Genomic DNA, 18,737 nt, shown 5'->3' with positions numbered 1-18,737 from the left:
GGGGATGATTTTACACAGGATACCCACAGATTCATTTGTGCCCCCTGGAGATGGGACACTGCATGCCCACATGGGGGACAGTGCATGCAGCACCTTCATCTGTGGTGAAGATAGAGATGTCACTAGTGTCACAGAGCTGTTTGGTCTTGCTGGAGTCAGGCTATGGGAGGAGACGGTGTATTGATACCCTTCCCAGCATAGCTCTATTCAGGGCAGCAGGGATGCAGAGTGACCCATGGTTGTTGGTGGACCTGTGTCTGTGGTACTGCAGATACTGGGTGTTGCAGGTTTTTGGGCCTGGTTGTGCTTGGCAGCTCTATGGACCTTTAGAGGAGGCAGATGGTCTGTTGATCTGTGGTGCATGGAAACTGTGGAAGAGCACTTGCTTTGAACCTGGAGAAGGTCAGTTGTGATTGTGCTGAAACTGCTATAAATCAGTTCTCCCTCTTACATTCAGGCTAACAGCTGTTTTGTGTTCTGGAAGCTTTTCTCATTTTAGATGAAGAGCTTCTGTTTATCCCCATGCTGTAATGTTTTAATTAAGAATTTATTGCAAGTGAAACGTGTCTATCAGAGACAGTGGGGATTTAAGTCCTCTTTCATTGCATTAAATAAGGAATAATCCAAACAGTACCAATCCGGCTTTCTCCTTGCTGTGCCTCAACCATGCCCAAATCATGAGGTTCCCATAAATTTTTACAAGTGCTAAAGAACTGCAAAAAACATAGTAGTCTCCCTTTGCTAAGGAGGTGAGCACACATCACCATTCCCATTCTCACACTACTGGCAGAGAAGCTGACATGGATAGATGTGACTCACCTCCCAACATCAGGGAATTGTTGCTAGAGATAAAAATAGGACCCAGAGTCCCTGTAGTCATTCCGTGATGTGATGTGATGTGTTGTATTGATGTATTTGGGAGGGGCCCTCCAAAACCCTTTCAGGTCTGTGGGGAGAGCCAGTGCAGATCCCTCCATCTAAACACAGTGTTCTTGATAACCCTGCCAAACATTGACAAGAAGAAATGACTGCTTGGGAACTTACCTGCCTGTTCAGGGAGTGCATTTCATGCTATATAATAGGACCAGTCATTCTGATTAGATCTGAGGATTGAATCCAAGCTGTGATACAGCTGCTGGTGTTGCACTTCTCACATGAGAGAGCAGAGCTTGGTAGCTCCTCCAAGCAGTGCTCAGTGTGGGATGAGTGCTTGCTAAAGGTTATCCCTACCTCATAAGTGGGAGAGAGGTAGGATTTGGCCCCAGCCCAGTCAGAAGTGAATGTCAGACAACTGTTGCTTTTGGTGTGATTGGATCCTGGCTTCAACCCCTTGGAAATCATAGGTACCTGTCTTGTCAGAGGTGGTCGGGGTGACCATGCTGGGTGAGGAAGCTGCTCCCTGATGGCATCCCTGTCTGTTGCTGTGTTGGGTCTCCAGTCCCCCCCGTGGTGGAGCCAGCCTTCCAGGATGTCCGGCAAGGCACGGGGCACAGCGTCACCCTGCGCTGCACCATGCTCAAGGGCAGTCCCATGAAGGTGGCCACCTCCGTCTGGCGCTTCAACGGGAGCCTCCTGGCACAGCCCCTGGCAGAGCAGCAGGACTACTCGGAGCTCAAGGTGGACAGCGTCAGCCGTGAGACCAGTGGCAGCTATGAGTGCAGCATTTCCAACGACGTAGGGGTCTCCACCTGCCTCTTCCAGGTGTCTGGTAAGTGACAGAATGCACATCAGAGCAGGCTGTTGGATGGGGTCATGGGAAGATTGCTCCTCATAAACTGGTGCCACTACAGTGCCTCTATTGTCTCCTCTGTGCCCAGCATTATGTTCAGGAGGAATAATTTTCCATAAGCCAGCAGGGAAATCTGTCTCCATCATTCAGGCAGATGGACGTAGAGCTGGCTAGATTTTAGATTTTAGCAGTGTTTGACCACTTGCAGGACTTAAACTCAAGGCCACAATCAGCTTTCAAACTTGGACAACCTCTATCATCAATAAGTATTGACCAAGGGGAAGTGAAAAGCTCTGTACATCCCTTCAATAGGATTCAAAACATCTGATTTCCTCTTTAAAAGCAAATGTACAAAGAAAGAAAAACTGTATTATGTATTCCTGTGCCTTCTCTATGACTCCTGTCTGTCTGTGTCTCACAGTGCTTTCTAGAAAAAACATGAGCTAGGAATGGTTGCTAGTACACAGTGGATTTGCTGCTCACAGTTTTCTTTGAATCCATCATCAACTGTAACAGGCTTTCTCTGCGGCACCTGCAACTGCACAGAGGGGTGGCAGACTTATTGCATCTAAAAGTGCACATCTGACCTGGCTTCTCCAGCTGATCATTAAATGTGCTTTTCCCATGACCCCAGAACTGACTTGGGCACAATTTTCAAGAAAAGCTCTCCCATGAAGTTGCCTTAATAAGCAATAATTTCAGTCCAAATACTCAGGTTTGAGTCTAGGGCCAATTTGTAATACTTTTCAAGCCTGGATTTTAAAAAATGAGAATGAGTAACATCCAGAGAGACCTGATTTTGAAGCAGGCCTTTCCTACATTTTGGGAAAGTTCAAGTTTGCTGTAACTCCAGGATGCTTACAGAAATGGGGGAACCCAAACTACTTCTACTGTTTGGGTCCCTTTTCAAGACCTTGTCTCACCCCTTGAGATCTCCTGGCTTCTGTCTTGCAGTGAATTTTGCTTGAAAGCTTTGGCCCTCTCTACCCTCTCTACCCTTTTCATATGCTTGTAACTCTCACATCATTAAGTGATAGCAAGCCATATCCCTCTATGAGCCATCACAGAAAACTGCATCCCTGTCAAGCCTGGGAATGCTCCCCAGAATTTCTTGCTGGTGGCAGCAACAAATATATATTGGCACCTGGTGTGCCATGCTGTGCCTGAGATAAGATCCCCTCAGCAGAAAGTAGGATTCATGCCTAGAGAGCACTGATCAGGAAAGCAGCAAGCCTTTATTTTTCCTGCATCCCTTCTCCTTTTCCAAGACACTGATATCTGATTGTAGCTGTTCAACACCAGACATCTCTGCCTGTGTCCTGGACAGTTACAAATTAATTAGACCTTCTGAGCCTCTAGAGCAACCTGAAAAATATTCCTGTGACTTGACTGCTCTACTTGGACTCAGGATTGCTGGAGTTTTAATTCCCATCAACCACAGCCTTCCTATCTGAGCAGAGAAAGTGGCATGGTCTCTTTTTTTTTTTTTTTTTTTTTTTCTGCTTCTTCTCTGTGGAAAAAAATACCATAAACATTCTTATACAACAGAAAGTGACTAATTTTTGACTATGGGCTGTTCAGGTGCACTGAAAATACAGTACATGTATCTGACCAGGACTGGATTATTTTCTTCTATGGATGAGTGATTAGCTTTCCAGAATGTTTTGGAAGGATAGTGAAACATCCAACCCATTCTTCTTGAGGAAGTTATCAGGGCAGCCCATACTGTTCATCACCTGCTCCCTCACTAGCCATAAGGTGAAAGAGAGACAGGGATAATCTTCAGCTCTTCCCATCAGCTGAAAGCAAAAGACAAAACTTTCCAGCAGTAGTAAAAGCTTCCAGAAGGAAGTTCTGAAAGTTTTTTGATATGCAGCATTTCTATCAAAAAGCGCTTGTTTTTTCTAGATTCTATCTTGGACTCAATTAATAATTAATTAATATAATGCAAGATGATGATTATCATGAGTTCTGATTTTATTTTGAAATCCGTTATAAAGCTTAACTTCTATAGTCAATACAAGTTGAATAAGCAGCAATTAGTCTCTGAAGTGTTTCTGAACTTCTTGCTTGTGCTAAAATTCAAGTCAATAAAAATAGTAAGAGAAAAAGGACTTGGAAATAAATATCAATATTATACATTTGAGTTCATAAAAAATAAACATTGAATCCTGTCAAGCCTAATTATAACCACACAGAATGGCAGGGCTGGTGATTCAAGTGGAAAGGTGCAGAAGACATCCTGCTCTCCAGCATCCCTTGCTGGCCAGGCATCTTTCTGGTCTCTGTTGGTTCAGACTGGACCTGAACCCTTGAGCTTTCATTCAGGTCCAACTCCTGCCTGGCTTAGGACAGGACTTGCCAAAAATTGAAGTTCAGTAGGTGAAATTATCATAATTTCAAATAGAACAAAATTAGTAGTGGGTAAGACCTCAAGTTGCCTGTGCTCCCTGTGCATTAGTCCTCCAACTGCTGGGCTGCATGGCAGGGGCCTTCAAATTCTGTTTGGTCGTGATTCAGGACAGAAACTGCTGGGGAAATGACAGTTAATTCCCTTCTTCTCTGAACTGTTTGTTTTCTCTAGTACGTTTTTTCCTTCTGTATTTCCCTTCTCCTGCTGCACTTTGTTTTTAAGGAGAGATGTGGGTTTGAAAAAGACATCTCCACCCCTGCCAAAGCTCCCACTGCTTTTACCCAGGCTGAGGTCAGTGTCCTCTTTGCTGCCAAGTTGACTGTTGTGTTACAAAGAGACTGGAGCACTGTGTTGCCAAGGCAGGGGAGATGCAGAAGGAGAAAGGTCTCCTTTTTAATGCCATGGTCTCTGTGTGATAAATAACACTTTTCCTATGACCTACTGGCCAAATGATCTTTCCTCAGGGTTTGTTAGCAGGAGTCTCTGTAAAGCAGCAGATGAAACAGGAGAAATGCCCGTTTAGAGCTGTTACTTCAATCTAAACTACAAAACAAGAGAGAAAAGATTAGAGCTGGTTCCAGTTAGAGAACTGAAGTTGTTCCTACTGTCTCAGGTGCTGGTTATGTCTCACTGGTGTTGCAGGGCTGCTAATCCTCCCAACAGTTTAGGCTGTGAAAGCAGTAGTGATTCACAGAAAATACAGGAACATTTGCGCAAAGTAAAGGTGTCCATTTTGTTAGAGGCAGGTCGATAAACTGGGTGAGTGGAGCTCTTCTACTCTCACCACATCTCTTTGTAATTTTTGTTCCACTTGATCCCATTTTTTAACTTTCCTCCCTCTTTATTCTTTTTTTCCCCTCCAGCAAAAGCCTATAGCCCAGAGTTTTACTATGACACTCCCAACCCCACCTTGAGCCAGAAGCAATCCAAGAATTACTCTTACGTCTTGCAGTGGACCCAGAAGGAGCCTGATGCTGTGGATCCCATCCTTAAGTACCGCCTGGAAGTCCGGCAGGTAAGGTCTCCTGGAGCCCCAGCACATGGCCTTTCAGGAGGCAATTACATCAATGTTTCCTTGCTGATTAAGAGCTGCAAGTGATGAAATTGGCAGATCCTGATGTTCTTGCACTTTCCCCACTGAATGGAAGAGACAGGCCAAATGCACAACTCAGTGTTCACTTTTACCTCTGGGGTTGAGTACAGTCAAGGTCTTTCAAAGCCCTCACTGGGCTGTTCATGCCCGGTGTTTTACATGGGGTTTTAGTGGTAACAATGCCTTATAGTCATTAGTTGGTGGCGTAGATTTTGTAGGCCAAAGATTCAAACGACTGGAATTCCATCCTCCTCACTCATATGGAAAAAGGGAATAAGCTGAAGAGCTCTCCAGGCAGGAACTGCAGGAAAAAGTCAATGTCTGTTTGTGTTGCAGAAGGGCTTTCATCCTATCACACTAACTAAGCTATTTGGACTGTATGAACTCTGCAGGGAAAGTGAAGTGGGTTTCAAGGTCTCTGAGTTTGAAAGAAAATCATACTGGGGGTTGGGGGCTGGGGTAGAGAACTGAGTGAAATCTGAAGACATCACTGGTTAGAGAAGGTTAGGGAAAAGAGTTTGATGTTTTTAAAGAGAACATTATCTTAGCAGGATTGCAAGGTGCTTTCATCCATGCCCAGCAAAGCGCTTGCATTCAACATTTTTGAAAAATGGGGACACGTAAAATTGGTTTTTCGTGCCATTCAGTGGTGGCTGAGAAGCAAATGCATTTTGCAAGGAAAATTTTGTTTACTGTAGATAGAAAACAAAATAATTAAAAAGATTCAAGTGACTCTTTCCTCTAGTTCTGCACAGTAGGTTCCAGTTTTATGTCTCCATTTGATAGTGAGCTCTCTGGGGTGGGACAGCCTTTGTTTGTTACTCACACCGTATGGAGCACATTGTCAGTACTTAATAATAATACAGAACCTGGGGGAGCCTCTAATAATGAAGGCAGTTTGTCAGAGTAGATCTTCCCTCTGGGCCAAGTTTTGCTATTATCAGCACTGCAACTCAATGAACAAATCTGTGGGTTTTATCTTTCTCCAATACATTGAGATTTTTTCTTTTTTGTACAGTGTCTAAAAGTAATCTTGGTTCTATCCTTCATTGAGCTCCTACTAAAAGGGATCAAGAAAAGGGAAAATCACTTTTCTGCTTTAAGTTACAATATGGAGGGACCTGCGTGACACACAAATTTAAACACACACACACAGTTTGGTTCATACCCCATTGGTTACTGCTGTTACTGTTTTGCAGCATCACAATGTAGCTGTGACTACTGAGTGTTGTGTTTTAGAGGAGCATGATACTGCAGCCCTGCTGCAGCCCAGTCATATGTATGGGAAAGCTCTTAGAAATGGCTACAGGTGTCATCATGGTGGCCTGGGACTGAATAAGGAAAAGCAGAGAGAGGAGGAGAGAGGGAAGGTTTGTTCCCACTTCCATCGAGCACAAGAAAGAAACACTTCGTTGTGATGCTGCTGTAAAAAATGAGCCCTGCCCTGGCTGAAACTAAGACACATTGGAAAAGGTTTTCATGGTAATGCCTCCTCCTGGCTTTTCTCCAATGAAAACACTTGCATTTCATGGTGAGGTCTCCACCTCCATGAGCCATATTGAGGTCTTATGGAGCCCTTTTAATTTCCTTGTCCCAGAGGAACACATCCCCTCTCACATCCAGCCTGCTGTTTCCCTCTGTTCATGTGCTGCCTTCCCAGTATTTTCACTGTGACGTCTCACTTGGCTCCAAGCAGCCTATGACACCTTCTGACCTTTCACTCCTTCCCTGGCTCCATCCCCTCTCCCATGCCCTGCAGATTCTGCTGCTTTATTGCACCTTCTTCTCTGTGCTGGGGCCCCTGGACTAAGCTGTGCATCCTTCTGTTCCATTGTTGGACTGCAAAACATAGTGGCCTTAGTGAATATTAGTGAAAAGCTCAAAAGCCTAAAAGTGTTACTGACTGGAGAGCTCTTAAGAAAGGGGATTTGTCTGCCTGAGTGTGGAGCTGCTGTTTGCCTGTGCACACTCCTGGACATGCTGGCTTTCTAGGCACTAGCTGTGGTGGCACAAAAATCCTCCTAGAGAGCTTGGATTGAAGTAGAATATTCTCCTTAGGTGAAACAGGCCTTACACATGGCCAGACACAACTGGTCATTGCCAGCATCAAGCTGGGGAAAGCTTACCCAGCCAGCCAGCCTAATTTCTCCCCCAGTCCTGGCAGCTCTGCAACCTCAGTGGCCATGGCAGGGGCTCTTCAGGATGAATGAATGTGGCAGCTTGCAGTCTTGGGTAGGTGAGGGGCTGTCAGGGGGAAGAGGGGATGAAAAGAGGAGAATTAACTCTTGCTAAGCTGGAATCTAAAAGGCAGCCACCTGGAATGCCCAGTGGTTGCAATTTAGTTTGCAGGTTTTCATTTCACACTCCCTGGTTTGCTCAAGGAGCTCTTGGCATATGTAATATGAAGATCCCCAGGTAGCAGGATGCTTTGCAAGGCACCTGGGAATTCTTGAATTAAATTTGCTTGCTGCAGCTGCTGAAAATGGGGCTGGGTGAGAGTCAGAGTGCTGCTTATTAATTGGCTGGCACCATTCCTCCTCCAATTCTTCCTGTTCAGAAGCTTCCTAGGACATTACTGGGGGCATTGCAAGCAGTCTGGAGGAATTTGGTTTCCTAAGCAATGTGTGGGGGCTCCCAGCAAGATGGGCAGAGGCATTTCCACCACAGCTGATTGTTCTCAGTGCTGCAGAGCAGGCTGAGTGGCACAACAGACACACCGGTTCCAGTCGAATAAGAATTAACTTATGATTAAAACCAGCCTTGACAGCTTGGAGCCACTGACCCAGGAAAGTGCATATGATACCAACTTGGAGCAAGCTTCTTGTGAAGCCTCTGCTCTATGTCTTGGCAAAGAGGCTGTAATTTCCTGGAGGGTATCGTTCAGGTGGGCATAGGCAGTGGCATTGCTGAGTGACAATTCAGAGGGGGAAACATCCCCAATGAAGAACAGTGGGGGCCTCACAGCCATCTGTCCTGACATCTTTGGAGGTTTTTCCTTTTTTTACTGCAAGACAATGGATCCAAATGCCAACTACCTTACTTCACATTAGCCAGTGACCTCAATGAGGTCACAGCCTTGGGTGGTTTGGTTGTGGGCAGATGCCACAAGGCTTTTGGGCTCCTTGTTTGGTCAATTTTTTTTTTTTTTCATGTATTCTTGCAGTGTAGAAAAAGCTCTGAAGTACTGCATTCGAAACTGAAAATGATTTTCATTGCTTGGGGATTCAAAGCAGCCTCCCCAAACCAGATCTTTGCTTAAAAAATAAAAAGCCTTTTAGGTTGCTTGTTTCTCTCTGTGTATTTTACACCCGTCCCAGGGCTCTGCTCTAACATTAAAGAGAAATGAAAAGCCATCTAATACTGCAAGCAGGTTGCATCACGGAAGAAAGATCTAAGCTGGGCCGGTGGTTATGGTTTTGGGGGATAGTGGCAGAATAACTGTGCACTTAATGAGCTGGAACCCATCTGTGACCTGAGGCTGCAAGAGAAAGAGGAAGGAGAAGCTTTTGGTGCAGTAGGAAAGTTTAATCTTCATTGTTCCCCTCAAGGCAACCTGAGGCTGCTCTCTCCTCTGTACGTTCTCATACACAGGCTCAGGCCAGAACTAGGCCAGCTTTGTATATTCCTGCCTTTCCCCTCCTCAGAGCAGGCTGAGTCTACATGCCAGACAGATCCCTGAAATTTGCACTGGGCCAGGCCCCAGACCCATTTGCTAAATTAACTCCCCAGGTTGTCACTTGGGATTAATTCCTGTCACGGAGACCGTCTAATGAGACTGGCCCTGTGCAATGCCTGACCGATTGTATGGTCTCTCTTTGTTTGTATGTTCATCCCTTCCATGTTGGATAAACATTCCCTGCTGTCTAAAAAACTCATCTTGGCTTGGAAGCTGGCTGCCACTTGCCTCATCAGCCAGCCAGAGCAGCATTAATGAGAGCTGCAGCAGTGGGGAGCCTGCATACCATGTGGGGAGGTGACAGATAACAGAGCTGTTGGGACAGACACAGGACAGGGGTGTTGGCAGGAATTTAATGACTGTGATTAGAGCGGAAGGTTGACTCCACTGATGGCCATCCCAACACAGCAGGAGAGGTTTTATGCCGAGGCCCAGGGACAGTGGGTCTGTATCACTTCATTTCTGCCTCTGAGCTGGCAGTGTCTCTCTACTGAAGCCTGCAGGCTCCATCGGCTCCCGGAGCTTGCCACCCCTCTGAGGGCAGGGAGGTCTCTCCCTGCTGAGCTCTGAGCAGGGGTGGTACTGCACGAAAGGGAGGATGAACCAGCAGTGCACCCACCCACACTTTCCCGTGAGTGTTTGCTTGAGAATGCCTTTGGGTCCCAGATTAGAAAAGGCTGTGACTGTAGAAAGGGGATGTACTTGAGCAGTGGTGGCTCTTGCAGCAGCCCAGGCACGTATCCTGGGAGGTGAACAAAATTCCTTTTCTTCTGCACATGCAACCACGGCTTCAGGCAAAGATCGGAAAACGAGCAGCTGGGGGTTGCCCAGGGGCTGCACCTTGGAGCAAGGGGTGGAGAAGGATAGGACACCAAAGGCTTGGTGAGGAGGCAGCTCTGCACAAGGCAGAGTTCAGGGTGGCCAAACTTGCTTTACAAAGGCTCTGACATTTTGCTGGCTCCACAGCACAATGCTGCCATTGCCATGGCAACTTCTGCAGACCAAGCTGGGTCCATAGCCCTCATCCCAAGGCTCTATGGTGCACTGTGGCCCACTGGCCCCATCCTGTGCACTCCTACAGTAATATCGCAGTGAGGTTTTCATCTGGGGGATGCTGCAAGAGCTGAGGAGGTGATGTCTGGTTTAGGACTTAGCTAAAAACCTGTCAGGGCTATGCTAGTTTTCCTACTAGAAAATGAAAAGCTTAAAGAAGAGTTGCAACTTGTGAGCTAGGGGGGTATCCATCCTGCTCTGGATAAAATGTGCTCTGTGATGCACTGGCCTGGTGTCACCTGGAAAAAGGGAATCTGGTGCCACATCCACCAAAAAATCCTCCAGCTGACAGGGTGCTTAATTGGACAGTTTGGTGTCCAGGGCAGGACACAGACAGGGCACATGGAACAGGGATGTGTGAGTCCCTTTACCTAGAGCATCACAGTCACAGCTGGCTGCAACCGGAAGGGAGCGTGGCTTTTCCTGAAGCAGCACATGGTGGCCTTGGCTGCATATGAGATGCTGCACAGACTGAAATACTCATGGGGTGTGACAAACCACACCCCTTTACTGTTCATCATTGCACTTGATACAGTCTCTGCTGGTCCTCTTTCACTGGTGTTAGGTCTGGGGACTCTAGTCACCTGGCTTCACAGTGTTTGCCCAGCACTGAATCTCAAAGCAGGTCTGCTTATTGAGAAGGTCTTTCTGTTACAGGATGGCTTATAAGTCACATCTGTCAGAAAGCTTCTCTAGTCCTCTCTTCTTTTTTGGCCTACCTTGTCTGCCAGTTTGATGTTTGATCACAGGCTGCTGCCATATGGGATGTCAAATCAACACAATTCCATCTACCTTCAGAACCATCCTCTGTAGTGGGAAATGGTTGTTTTTGGGGTTTTTTTTTTTTTAGCTTTAACTATCCTATCTCCCTACTGATGCTGGGTTTTTTTATTTCAACTTTTGTTCAGGCAGTGAGAATAGGCAGATTATATCTATGCTCTCAAGACAATTGCATTCAGTTGTGCTAGTGGCCTACGTGATGCTGGGCAGGATTCGTCCCTTAGGAAGAGGTGTAAAAGGATGCAGAAATAAGCCAGTGCCAGTGAGAACTGTGCTTGGTGGATGGTTTGAACAGCCATCATGATGGAAAGACAAGAAAAGCAAGAAAGGGGAGAGGAGGCACTGCCTTTCTAGGCTGCAGAGGAGGAGGGGTTTGGGACTGAGTGTCAGCTACATGCCAGTGGAAGGAGAGATTGCTGATCAATAATAAATGGTGGACAAGCAGTCCTTGAAGCTTAATAAGATTGCTGTGCGGGACCTGGAAGTGAAGCAGTGACTTTGCCACAGGCGTGTGGGAGTGAAGACAGCAGGATCAGCTGTGCTCTCTGCTGCTTGGAAATGGGACACACCATCAGTCACTGTAGATGATAGCACATTGAGCCATATCTCTTTTCATCCCTAGCAATCTGTCACAGAAGACGCTGCTAGAACAAGGTCTTCTCCACCTCTGTTATAAGGGAAGATCCCAGGATAGCTGAATGTTTGGTGGGGGTGGAAACAAAGAGCTTTTTCCATGTTTCATGTTTGTACTCTGTGTTGGCTAAGTCAACAACAGCAGAGCCTCCACCAGCACAAAGGAAGGGAGTTTTTCCCTGGCCATTACCCACTGCAGGTGGAGTTGTCTGCCTGGCCATGGCTGCTGTTGGCTCTGTCAGCCAGAGGATCAGAATGTTTTCTACAAGGGTGGCCAGGACAGCTTGGCACAGGCCTGACCAGCACTGATGGATCAGGTGTAATTTCAGTGGAAATGACTGGTAGCCATGGGATAAGGTTTCCCCCTTTGGTAGTCTAACAGTTTCCAATGCCACAACTGGGACTTCTTCCCTTTGCCCATGAGATCTTAGCAAATGATGCTTAACTACTGAATTAGTTTGATTAATTCTGTCCTTTTGCATTCACAAATTGCTCTTCAGTATGATACATGGTTTTCCTGAGCTGGTTTTCCCTAGTCCACAGGTCATTTGTAATCAGTTAGTTGGGAAAATTAGTAATATGAACAGTGGCAGATTAGTTGTGTTTCAGTCTTAAGGTATAATTTCTGTTCTGTGATTATCGAAAGTAAGTGAAGTGTAGTTGGTTGACCTTGGCTGGATGCCAGTTGCCCACCAAACTGCTCTGTCATTCTCCCCTCCTCAGCAGGACAGGGGGAGAGAAAATAAGGTTGAAAAAACCACATGGCTCAAGATAAAGTCAGTTTAATAACCAATATCTAAGACCATGTGCAGAAGCAAAGGAGAACAATTTATTCTCTACTTCCCATCAGCAAGCAATGTCCAGTCACTTTGTGGGAAGCAGGTCTTCAGTACATGTAGCAGTTGCTCTGGAAGACAAATGTCACAGTCATACTTTCATATCCCTTTGGTCAATTTGAATCAGCAGTCCTGGATATGACATCTCCTCCCAAGATCTTGCCCACCCCCAGCCTACTGGTGAGGGGAGAGTGTTGGAGAAACAGCACTGGTGCTGTGGGGAAAACACAGCACTGGTGCTGTGTAGCCAAAACACTGTTGTGTTATCAAGTTCATACTAGCTATCCACACAAAGCACAGCATTGTGAGGGCTTCTATTGAAAAAATTCCCTGTCTCACCCAGATCCAAAGTGTAAGGTAATCTGCCCAAAACAGGGTAGCTGACAGTGTTACAAGGTGCATGAGAGAGATTTTGTCTTAACATTAACTTTTCGAAGGATTGCTCCTAATGCCATTCAAGTACTTAACTGGGCAAGAGGGGAAAGCAGGATATTGTTTAGCTTTCCTACTACAAGGGAATATTTCCAGCACATGTCCCAGTTTTATCTGTGTTCAGAACAGTTACAGTGACTGAGAAGAGCAATTCAAATAATCTTGTTGGAAAGGCTCATAGGAACTTAAAACACATCTAGAAGGAACATCTCATGTCTTTCTAGCTGCTAACACCACTGTTCAGTGTTCATTTTGGGCAAGAAAAATGTGAGAGAAGATATAATCAGATTCCCCAAACCAATAGACCCCTCATAGCAGCTTTGCAGGACACAGATGTTGTTTCCACACCAATGTGCTTGTTCATATCCAGCAGGCTCTTGTCTTGCATTTTCAAAGCTAAGTAGAGAATGAAAAATGCTTGCCAGGTATCCAAGTCAGTCCTTTTTGTGCATCTCTTATCCACACTCCTTTGGTGGTTCAAGGGGTACATCCTATTATTGAGTCTTTCTCAAAGTCCCTGTTGATAGGTTGTGATGTGGCTTCCCCCTGTTTACTCTGCCCATCTGTTATTTTCAGTGGTCAGTCCTACTGCTTCACCATCTTTTCTTTGTGGACCTTTGTGCCCTTTCCTACTCCCCTTCCTATTTCTACCTCCTTTTTCTTTAGCTTCTGTTTCCTTTTTTTCGGTTTTGTTCATGTTTTTGTTTCTTTTTTCCCCTGGCTCTCACTTCCTAGAACACATTGGAGATAAGACTTTGTGAAGGGAAGGGGTTTGGAAGAGAGATGTAGTCTCTCCCATAGCTAGTCACAAATGGAAGGAGTAGGCACTAGATGGATGGTTTAGCTGTTTATCATACAGAAATGAAGCGGGCAGCATGGAGCAATATAAAGGGCTTTATGGGTCTCCCTGCATATCCTGTGCTGCCTCTGCCTCTTCTTTATAGACAGCCTAGAGGCTGTCTATAAAGAATGATACCTACGAATGATACTTACCTACAAACCTTCATTACAGGTACCAGACCGGAAAGTTTAGAAGCACAAAAAAGGCTATTCCTGCTCCGGGAAGCATCAGCCCAATCCTTTATTAGTTGTTTTCAAGGGTGAAGGTGCCCTAACAGAGGGCTCTGCCAGGGTGTGGAGAGAACCAAAGAAATTATGCTTCTGTTCGTGGAGCATGTTCTGCTTGGAAGTTACACCCATATTATAGGCAAAGCAGCTCAGAGCTCAACCTAACTGCAGCTGGGCAGATTTGAGCTGTGCAGAGCCAAATTACATTTTTTTTCTTGGAGCCAGAAGTGTTGACAGCACAGTGCATAGACACGTGCATGGTTCTGGCTGCAAGCAGCCAGTATGTCCAGTGCAAGGAAATTTGTAGAAGAGGAGACTGTGCTTACTGATGTAAGGGTGGGTATAAAGCTGGATCCAGTAAGGCACTGAGCAGTGCTGATTTTCAGATGTGAGGCTCAAAAGAGTCTGGAACCATTGCTCTCTTCAAGAGGGAGATGTGGAGGAACATGAGAGATACTGTCTCTTACCCAGCTCATGCCCATACAATAGACAGAGAGGTGATTTCAGGTTCTGCTGTGCACAGTCAAGAGTCAGTACAGGGTAGGAACTTGCAATAAGAGTAGAGAGTTTCCAGTCTGAAACAGAAGGACTGCATGTGCCCTCAGGGTTGAAAATAAGGCTGTGAGGCAGTAGAAGAGAGGCTCAGTTAAGGCTTGTGCTTGACTGCCTCTCTGACAGAGTCAAGGCTAGGTCTGTTCTTCCTTAGACCAGGGAACATACGCTAATAAAATACATATTGCTTTCTGATCAGATCCTAATGAAAGACATTATGGAAGAGTGTGGAACAAGCACTTACAGTAATTCATGACAGCACCAATTTGGCTTCTCTAGGAAGCCATAAACTGCTGCTCTTGGCATCTAATGAGGATGGGCAGCTGATTGCCTGTGCAGGAGAAAGAGAGAGAGACTGACTCCCAGCCTTGATGGCTCCAGCTGTCCTCAGAAGCCACTGAAGGTTGCAGTTGCTTCTCTCTCTGGAGTTGGGAATATATCAGCCACAAACTGGAGTTGGGAATATATCAGCCTCATGATAAAGGACAGTTCAGTACAAAAAGCTTCCAGGACTCCTCATTTAGACTGAATAATGGATTTGGTTTGGGCATCCATCCTTGCTTAATCCCAGGATCTTAGCCTGTGTGCTTGCCTGATTAAAAACATAGGCATGAATTTCAGTTCACCAATGTGCTTGTCTGGGAAATGCCAGCTTTGTGCTTGCAATGTGATTAGTTGTTCTGGAAACCTGTTAGGAGTAATGGTTATCAAGCAAGGAAAATGAAATAAATCCAACTTTAAACTTACCTTAACCCTTTAATTTATGAGGTTAATGTTTGACATAATTTCCATCCAAGATGGTGACTAAGTACTAGCCAAAGAAAATATTTTAATTCAATGTGAAAGGCAGAGAAAGTTTGATGAGAGATTATAAAGAAGCATCACAATTACTATCTTCATATCCAAAGCAAATTTCTTCACTACTCAAAATTTACCCAAATAGTTTTTCCAGAGTAGGCAGGCATCTTCTCTGCAGCTGATACGAGCCAGAGTTCAGAATCCCTTATTAGGATTGTGCTCTTGAAATTTTGTGCAGCTGACACCAGGATGGGAGACAATGCCACCTCGGTGAAGGATTAGGAAGGATTGGAAGCAAGATCTGAAAGACAGAACACGATTTGAGAGTGGTTCTGGTGGGATGAAATGCAGTAGTTCAAAGACAGGTGCTGCAGGCTGGGAGCTCATCTTTGGAAGATGAACGCAGTGAGCAAGTGAGTTGACTTCAAGGAGCTGCTGAAAAGATGCAGGCGTGAGAAGGGGCCAATGTACTCCTAGATGATGCATCCTATATGGAGGCCAAGGCACTGAACTCCAGCAAGTGAGATCATCATGCAGAAAAACATTGTAGAGTCAATCCTGGAAAGTGAGAGACTGTGTTACAAGAGCAGTCACAGAGTGCTTAGCCTGCTCATCCCAGCAAAGCAAAGGCTGAGAGGTGATGAAATTACTGTCTGTAAATCATCAGGGGGTCAAGCAGCAGTGAGGGAAAAGAGCCACTGAAGCTAAAGGACACTACTGGTACAAGATAACTGGGTGCAAGCTACATGTGAATAAATTTAGTCTGGAAATGAGAACATTAAGGCAGTCAGGCTCTGGAACAGATGTCCAGGGGGAGGAGCAGGCCTAAAAGGAACACTTTTAAGATAAGATGTGATACATACATAATTAATATGCAGAGGCAGCCCCTCTGGTGACAGGGGACTGGACCCTGTCAGCCAGGAGTGTACGTCCCCTGCTGTGTCCTAGATTGTAGCCATGTTTTGCCCTTCTCTGAACTCTGTGAGCAAAGGGGGTTTATCCCTCTGCCAAAATAGAGAGATCAAGTATACAATTCATGGTGTTCAAAAGGAATGTCAAAGACATCTTCCTCTGCTCTGCTCTGCTCTGTGGTGCCAAGATGACATCAAGGATCACAGTCTCAATCCACTGCTGTGTGTCAGAGTGAATAGGAAAAAGGGGAAAGGAAGGGCCAGATTTATGGCATATTCTTCCAGCAGTATGGAACATATTGGAGCCTCATATTCAAGAGAGTTCCCTAAAATTTCCTATCCCCACCTCTTTCCTGACCCTGTTTCTGAGCATGTTTCATTCCTCTTTCCCAATAAATTCCTTCTTACCTGTGGAACTTTGATGCTGAGCTCTCATTCTCCAGCAATGGAGAACTGGATATTTTTTTTTCAATCTTTGGTACTATAAACTCCAACACACATAAATTCTGTACTAAAAGTTCTTTTTTTTTAACTTTAAGAAGTCCACGGCTTCTAGACTCTTTGAGGTTGTCTCTCTGCCACATATCCTGTGGCTTTGGAGGCACAGTCGGGGCAGGAATTGAGAACAGGGAATGTCTGATGAAGTAGCAGGAGTTTTGGCATTGCAGAGCCCCATGTTCATCCCAGGAGCTGTTACCGGTGCCATAAACAAGCTCAGCCCCCTCCAGTACCTTGGGAATATCTTTCCTGGCTGTCACCAGTTTAAGGCCATAGACACTGCCAGTTCCATCATGGTGAGGTGAGGCCAGTGGTGTGATTGTTTCTGCTCTTTGTAAGAAACACTCCCTTAGGAAGGGAGCAGTTATATCTTAGCTGGACTTATTTTGGATGAGGTCATCATAGTCGAAGCCACTGGGGAAATCTGGTAAGATGGTGTCTGCAGCCCTCTGGGACAAAGCTATGTAATGAAGCCAAGACTCTATGCAAACAGGCTGAAATGGTACAAATGGGAGGCTCTGTCACACCCTGAGTGGCATTGCCTGTCAGAAGTGCCCTTCTGCTATTCTCACCTTCTCCTGGCCCTTGCTAAAAAGGGATGTCTATGCGTGCTGAGAAACTGGGCAGCTTAGCACTGAGCTTTGAAGACCACCTTGACTGCTGGTTGTTTGAAGAGTGCAGCCCACCAGCTGCACAGGCAGTTGAAGATAATTTTGTCCAGATTATTGCCCCATGCTTCTTTTCAGACCTTTTTGAGATACCTGTGCTTCCTGCACCACCAAGCTCTCCACAGCACCTAGTCCGGTGGTTGTCTGCTCTCCAGAGAGTCCTGACATTCACAGATGAGAGAGGAGGGGGAGGATGGAGGAGCTTAGGACACCTCACCTGCACACATGCCAGAGACAGCATTTGTCTGGTGCGCAGAGCTGCACAGGGAGCAAGGAAGAGCCCGCCAGAGGGATGGAGCCTGCTTGCAAAGCTTCTGTACCACATCAGCCTGCCTTTATCTGCTGCCTTCTCTGCCTTCAGAGAGGATGGAGAGGCTGCAAGTGGAGCTGGGAGCTGTCCTCACAGCCCATATCTACAGTTAGTGAGGTCAGAGTGGGAATGTAGGCAGCCATCCCCGTCTCTTTTGTGCTGCAGGAAGGAACAGCCAGAGGGATTTGAATGAGGCTGAGAAAAAAGAGGGAAAGAATGAGCATGTATGGAAAGGATTTGAACGGAGATATTGGAAAGCAGAGCTAGTGCTTGTGCCCTGAGCTGAGAAGTTGCTGAAGAAGTGTGACAAGTAAAGAGAGAGAATCAGAAGTGAATTGTAATGATGGAAAGCTGGATGCCTGTAAAACAGTTCCTTTGCTCCAATCAGCTTGCTGGGTGATCTACATGATTTTAATGTTCATTTTTCTAGCTGTTGTTTGTTAGAAATACCTTGGGGCTTGGTGATGAAACAGTTTTTTTCTAATTTCTTCTTTCAAACAAGCATTAATATGCAGTTGTGTGACCATGTACATGGCTTCACAAGCCACACCAGTCTCAGCACAGGAAGGCTGGTGGTGTAGAGAAGAACCACAACAGTAATTCTTGACAGATGTGTTTATTAATATCCTTCAGCTTTATTAAGGCTTCTAGCCTGTACATATCCGGCATAAACATCACTGAGTCTGAAAACATCATCCTGTTTTTCTCCTTTAATAGCCTATATAAATAGAAAATGTATGTGTGGCAGTGTCATACCTTGGGCTCTCTGCTATGACAATGCCCCAGCTGGGGCAGGGGTACTGTGGCATCCTGCTTTTGTCTCTGAGACTCTTGGTGTGTGTTCCTGGTCCATGGGCCAGCTCGGCTGGCTACAGTGGCACAAGCACTCTGCAAGCATCACAAGCTGGCTCAAATGACATGACAGGGAAAGGGCAGACAGTGCCCACCAACAGGGTAGATGATGGTGAGGAATGAGGAAGGGCAGCCCTGGTTTGCAGCTCCCAGAGGTTTGGTGGGTGAGTGCATGTGAGTGAGTTCTCCCCTGATTGCTAATACTGCTTACAGTGACAGGGACAGGGACAGGGACAGGGACAGGGACAGGGACAGGGAAAAGGGCAGGTTGCATACACATGCATGTGAATGCACACAAACAACATGGGGCTGACTTTGCCCTTTGTAAGGTGTTTCTAGAAAACCTATTCTACAAGAACATTCTCACCTCTGCAGCCTGTATAATATTCACAGCCAGCTGATAGGAACTGTGGATTTGTTTGAGTTTTTTCCTTT

General features: G+C 45.8%; 1 protein-coding gene across 4 annotated transcripts in view; it reads left to right on the top strand.

Moving 5' to 3' along the window:
• MDGA1 (MAM domain containing glycosylphosphatidylinositol anchor 1) overlaps nt 1-18,737 on the top strand; it is a 156,665-nt gene that overhangs the window by 91,325 nt on the left and 46,603 nt on the right. For all 4 annotated transcript variants that reach the window (XM_072927299.1, XM_030268620.4, XM_072927297.1 and 1 more), the window contains 2 exons: nt 1,439-1,708; nt 5,006-5,157. In XM_072927299.1, coding sequence (XP_072783400.1) covers nt 1,439-1,708; nt 5,006-5,157 — 422 coding nt within the window. The remainder of the gene's footprint in view (nt 1-1,438; nt 1,709-5,005; nt 5,158-18,737) is intronic.

Source organism: Taeniopygia guttata, chromosome 3 (assembly GCF_048771995.1).
Source record: "Taeniopygia guttata chromosome 3, bTaeGut7.mat, whole genome shotgun sequence".
NCBI classification, from domain to species: Eukaryota; Metazoa; Chordata; class Aves; order Passeriformes; family Estrildidae; genus Taeniopygia; species Taeniopygia guttata.
The sequence above is the reverse complement of the archived record's forward strand: the minus strand, read 5'-3'. Positions and strand labels throughout refer to the sequence as shown.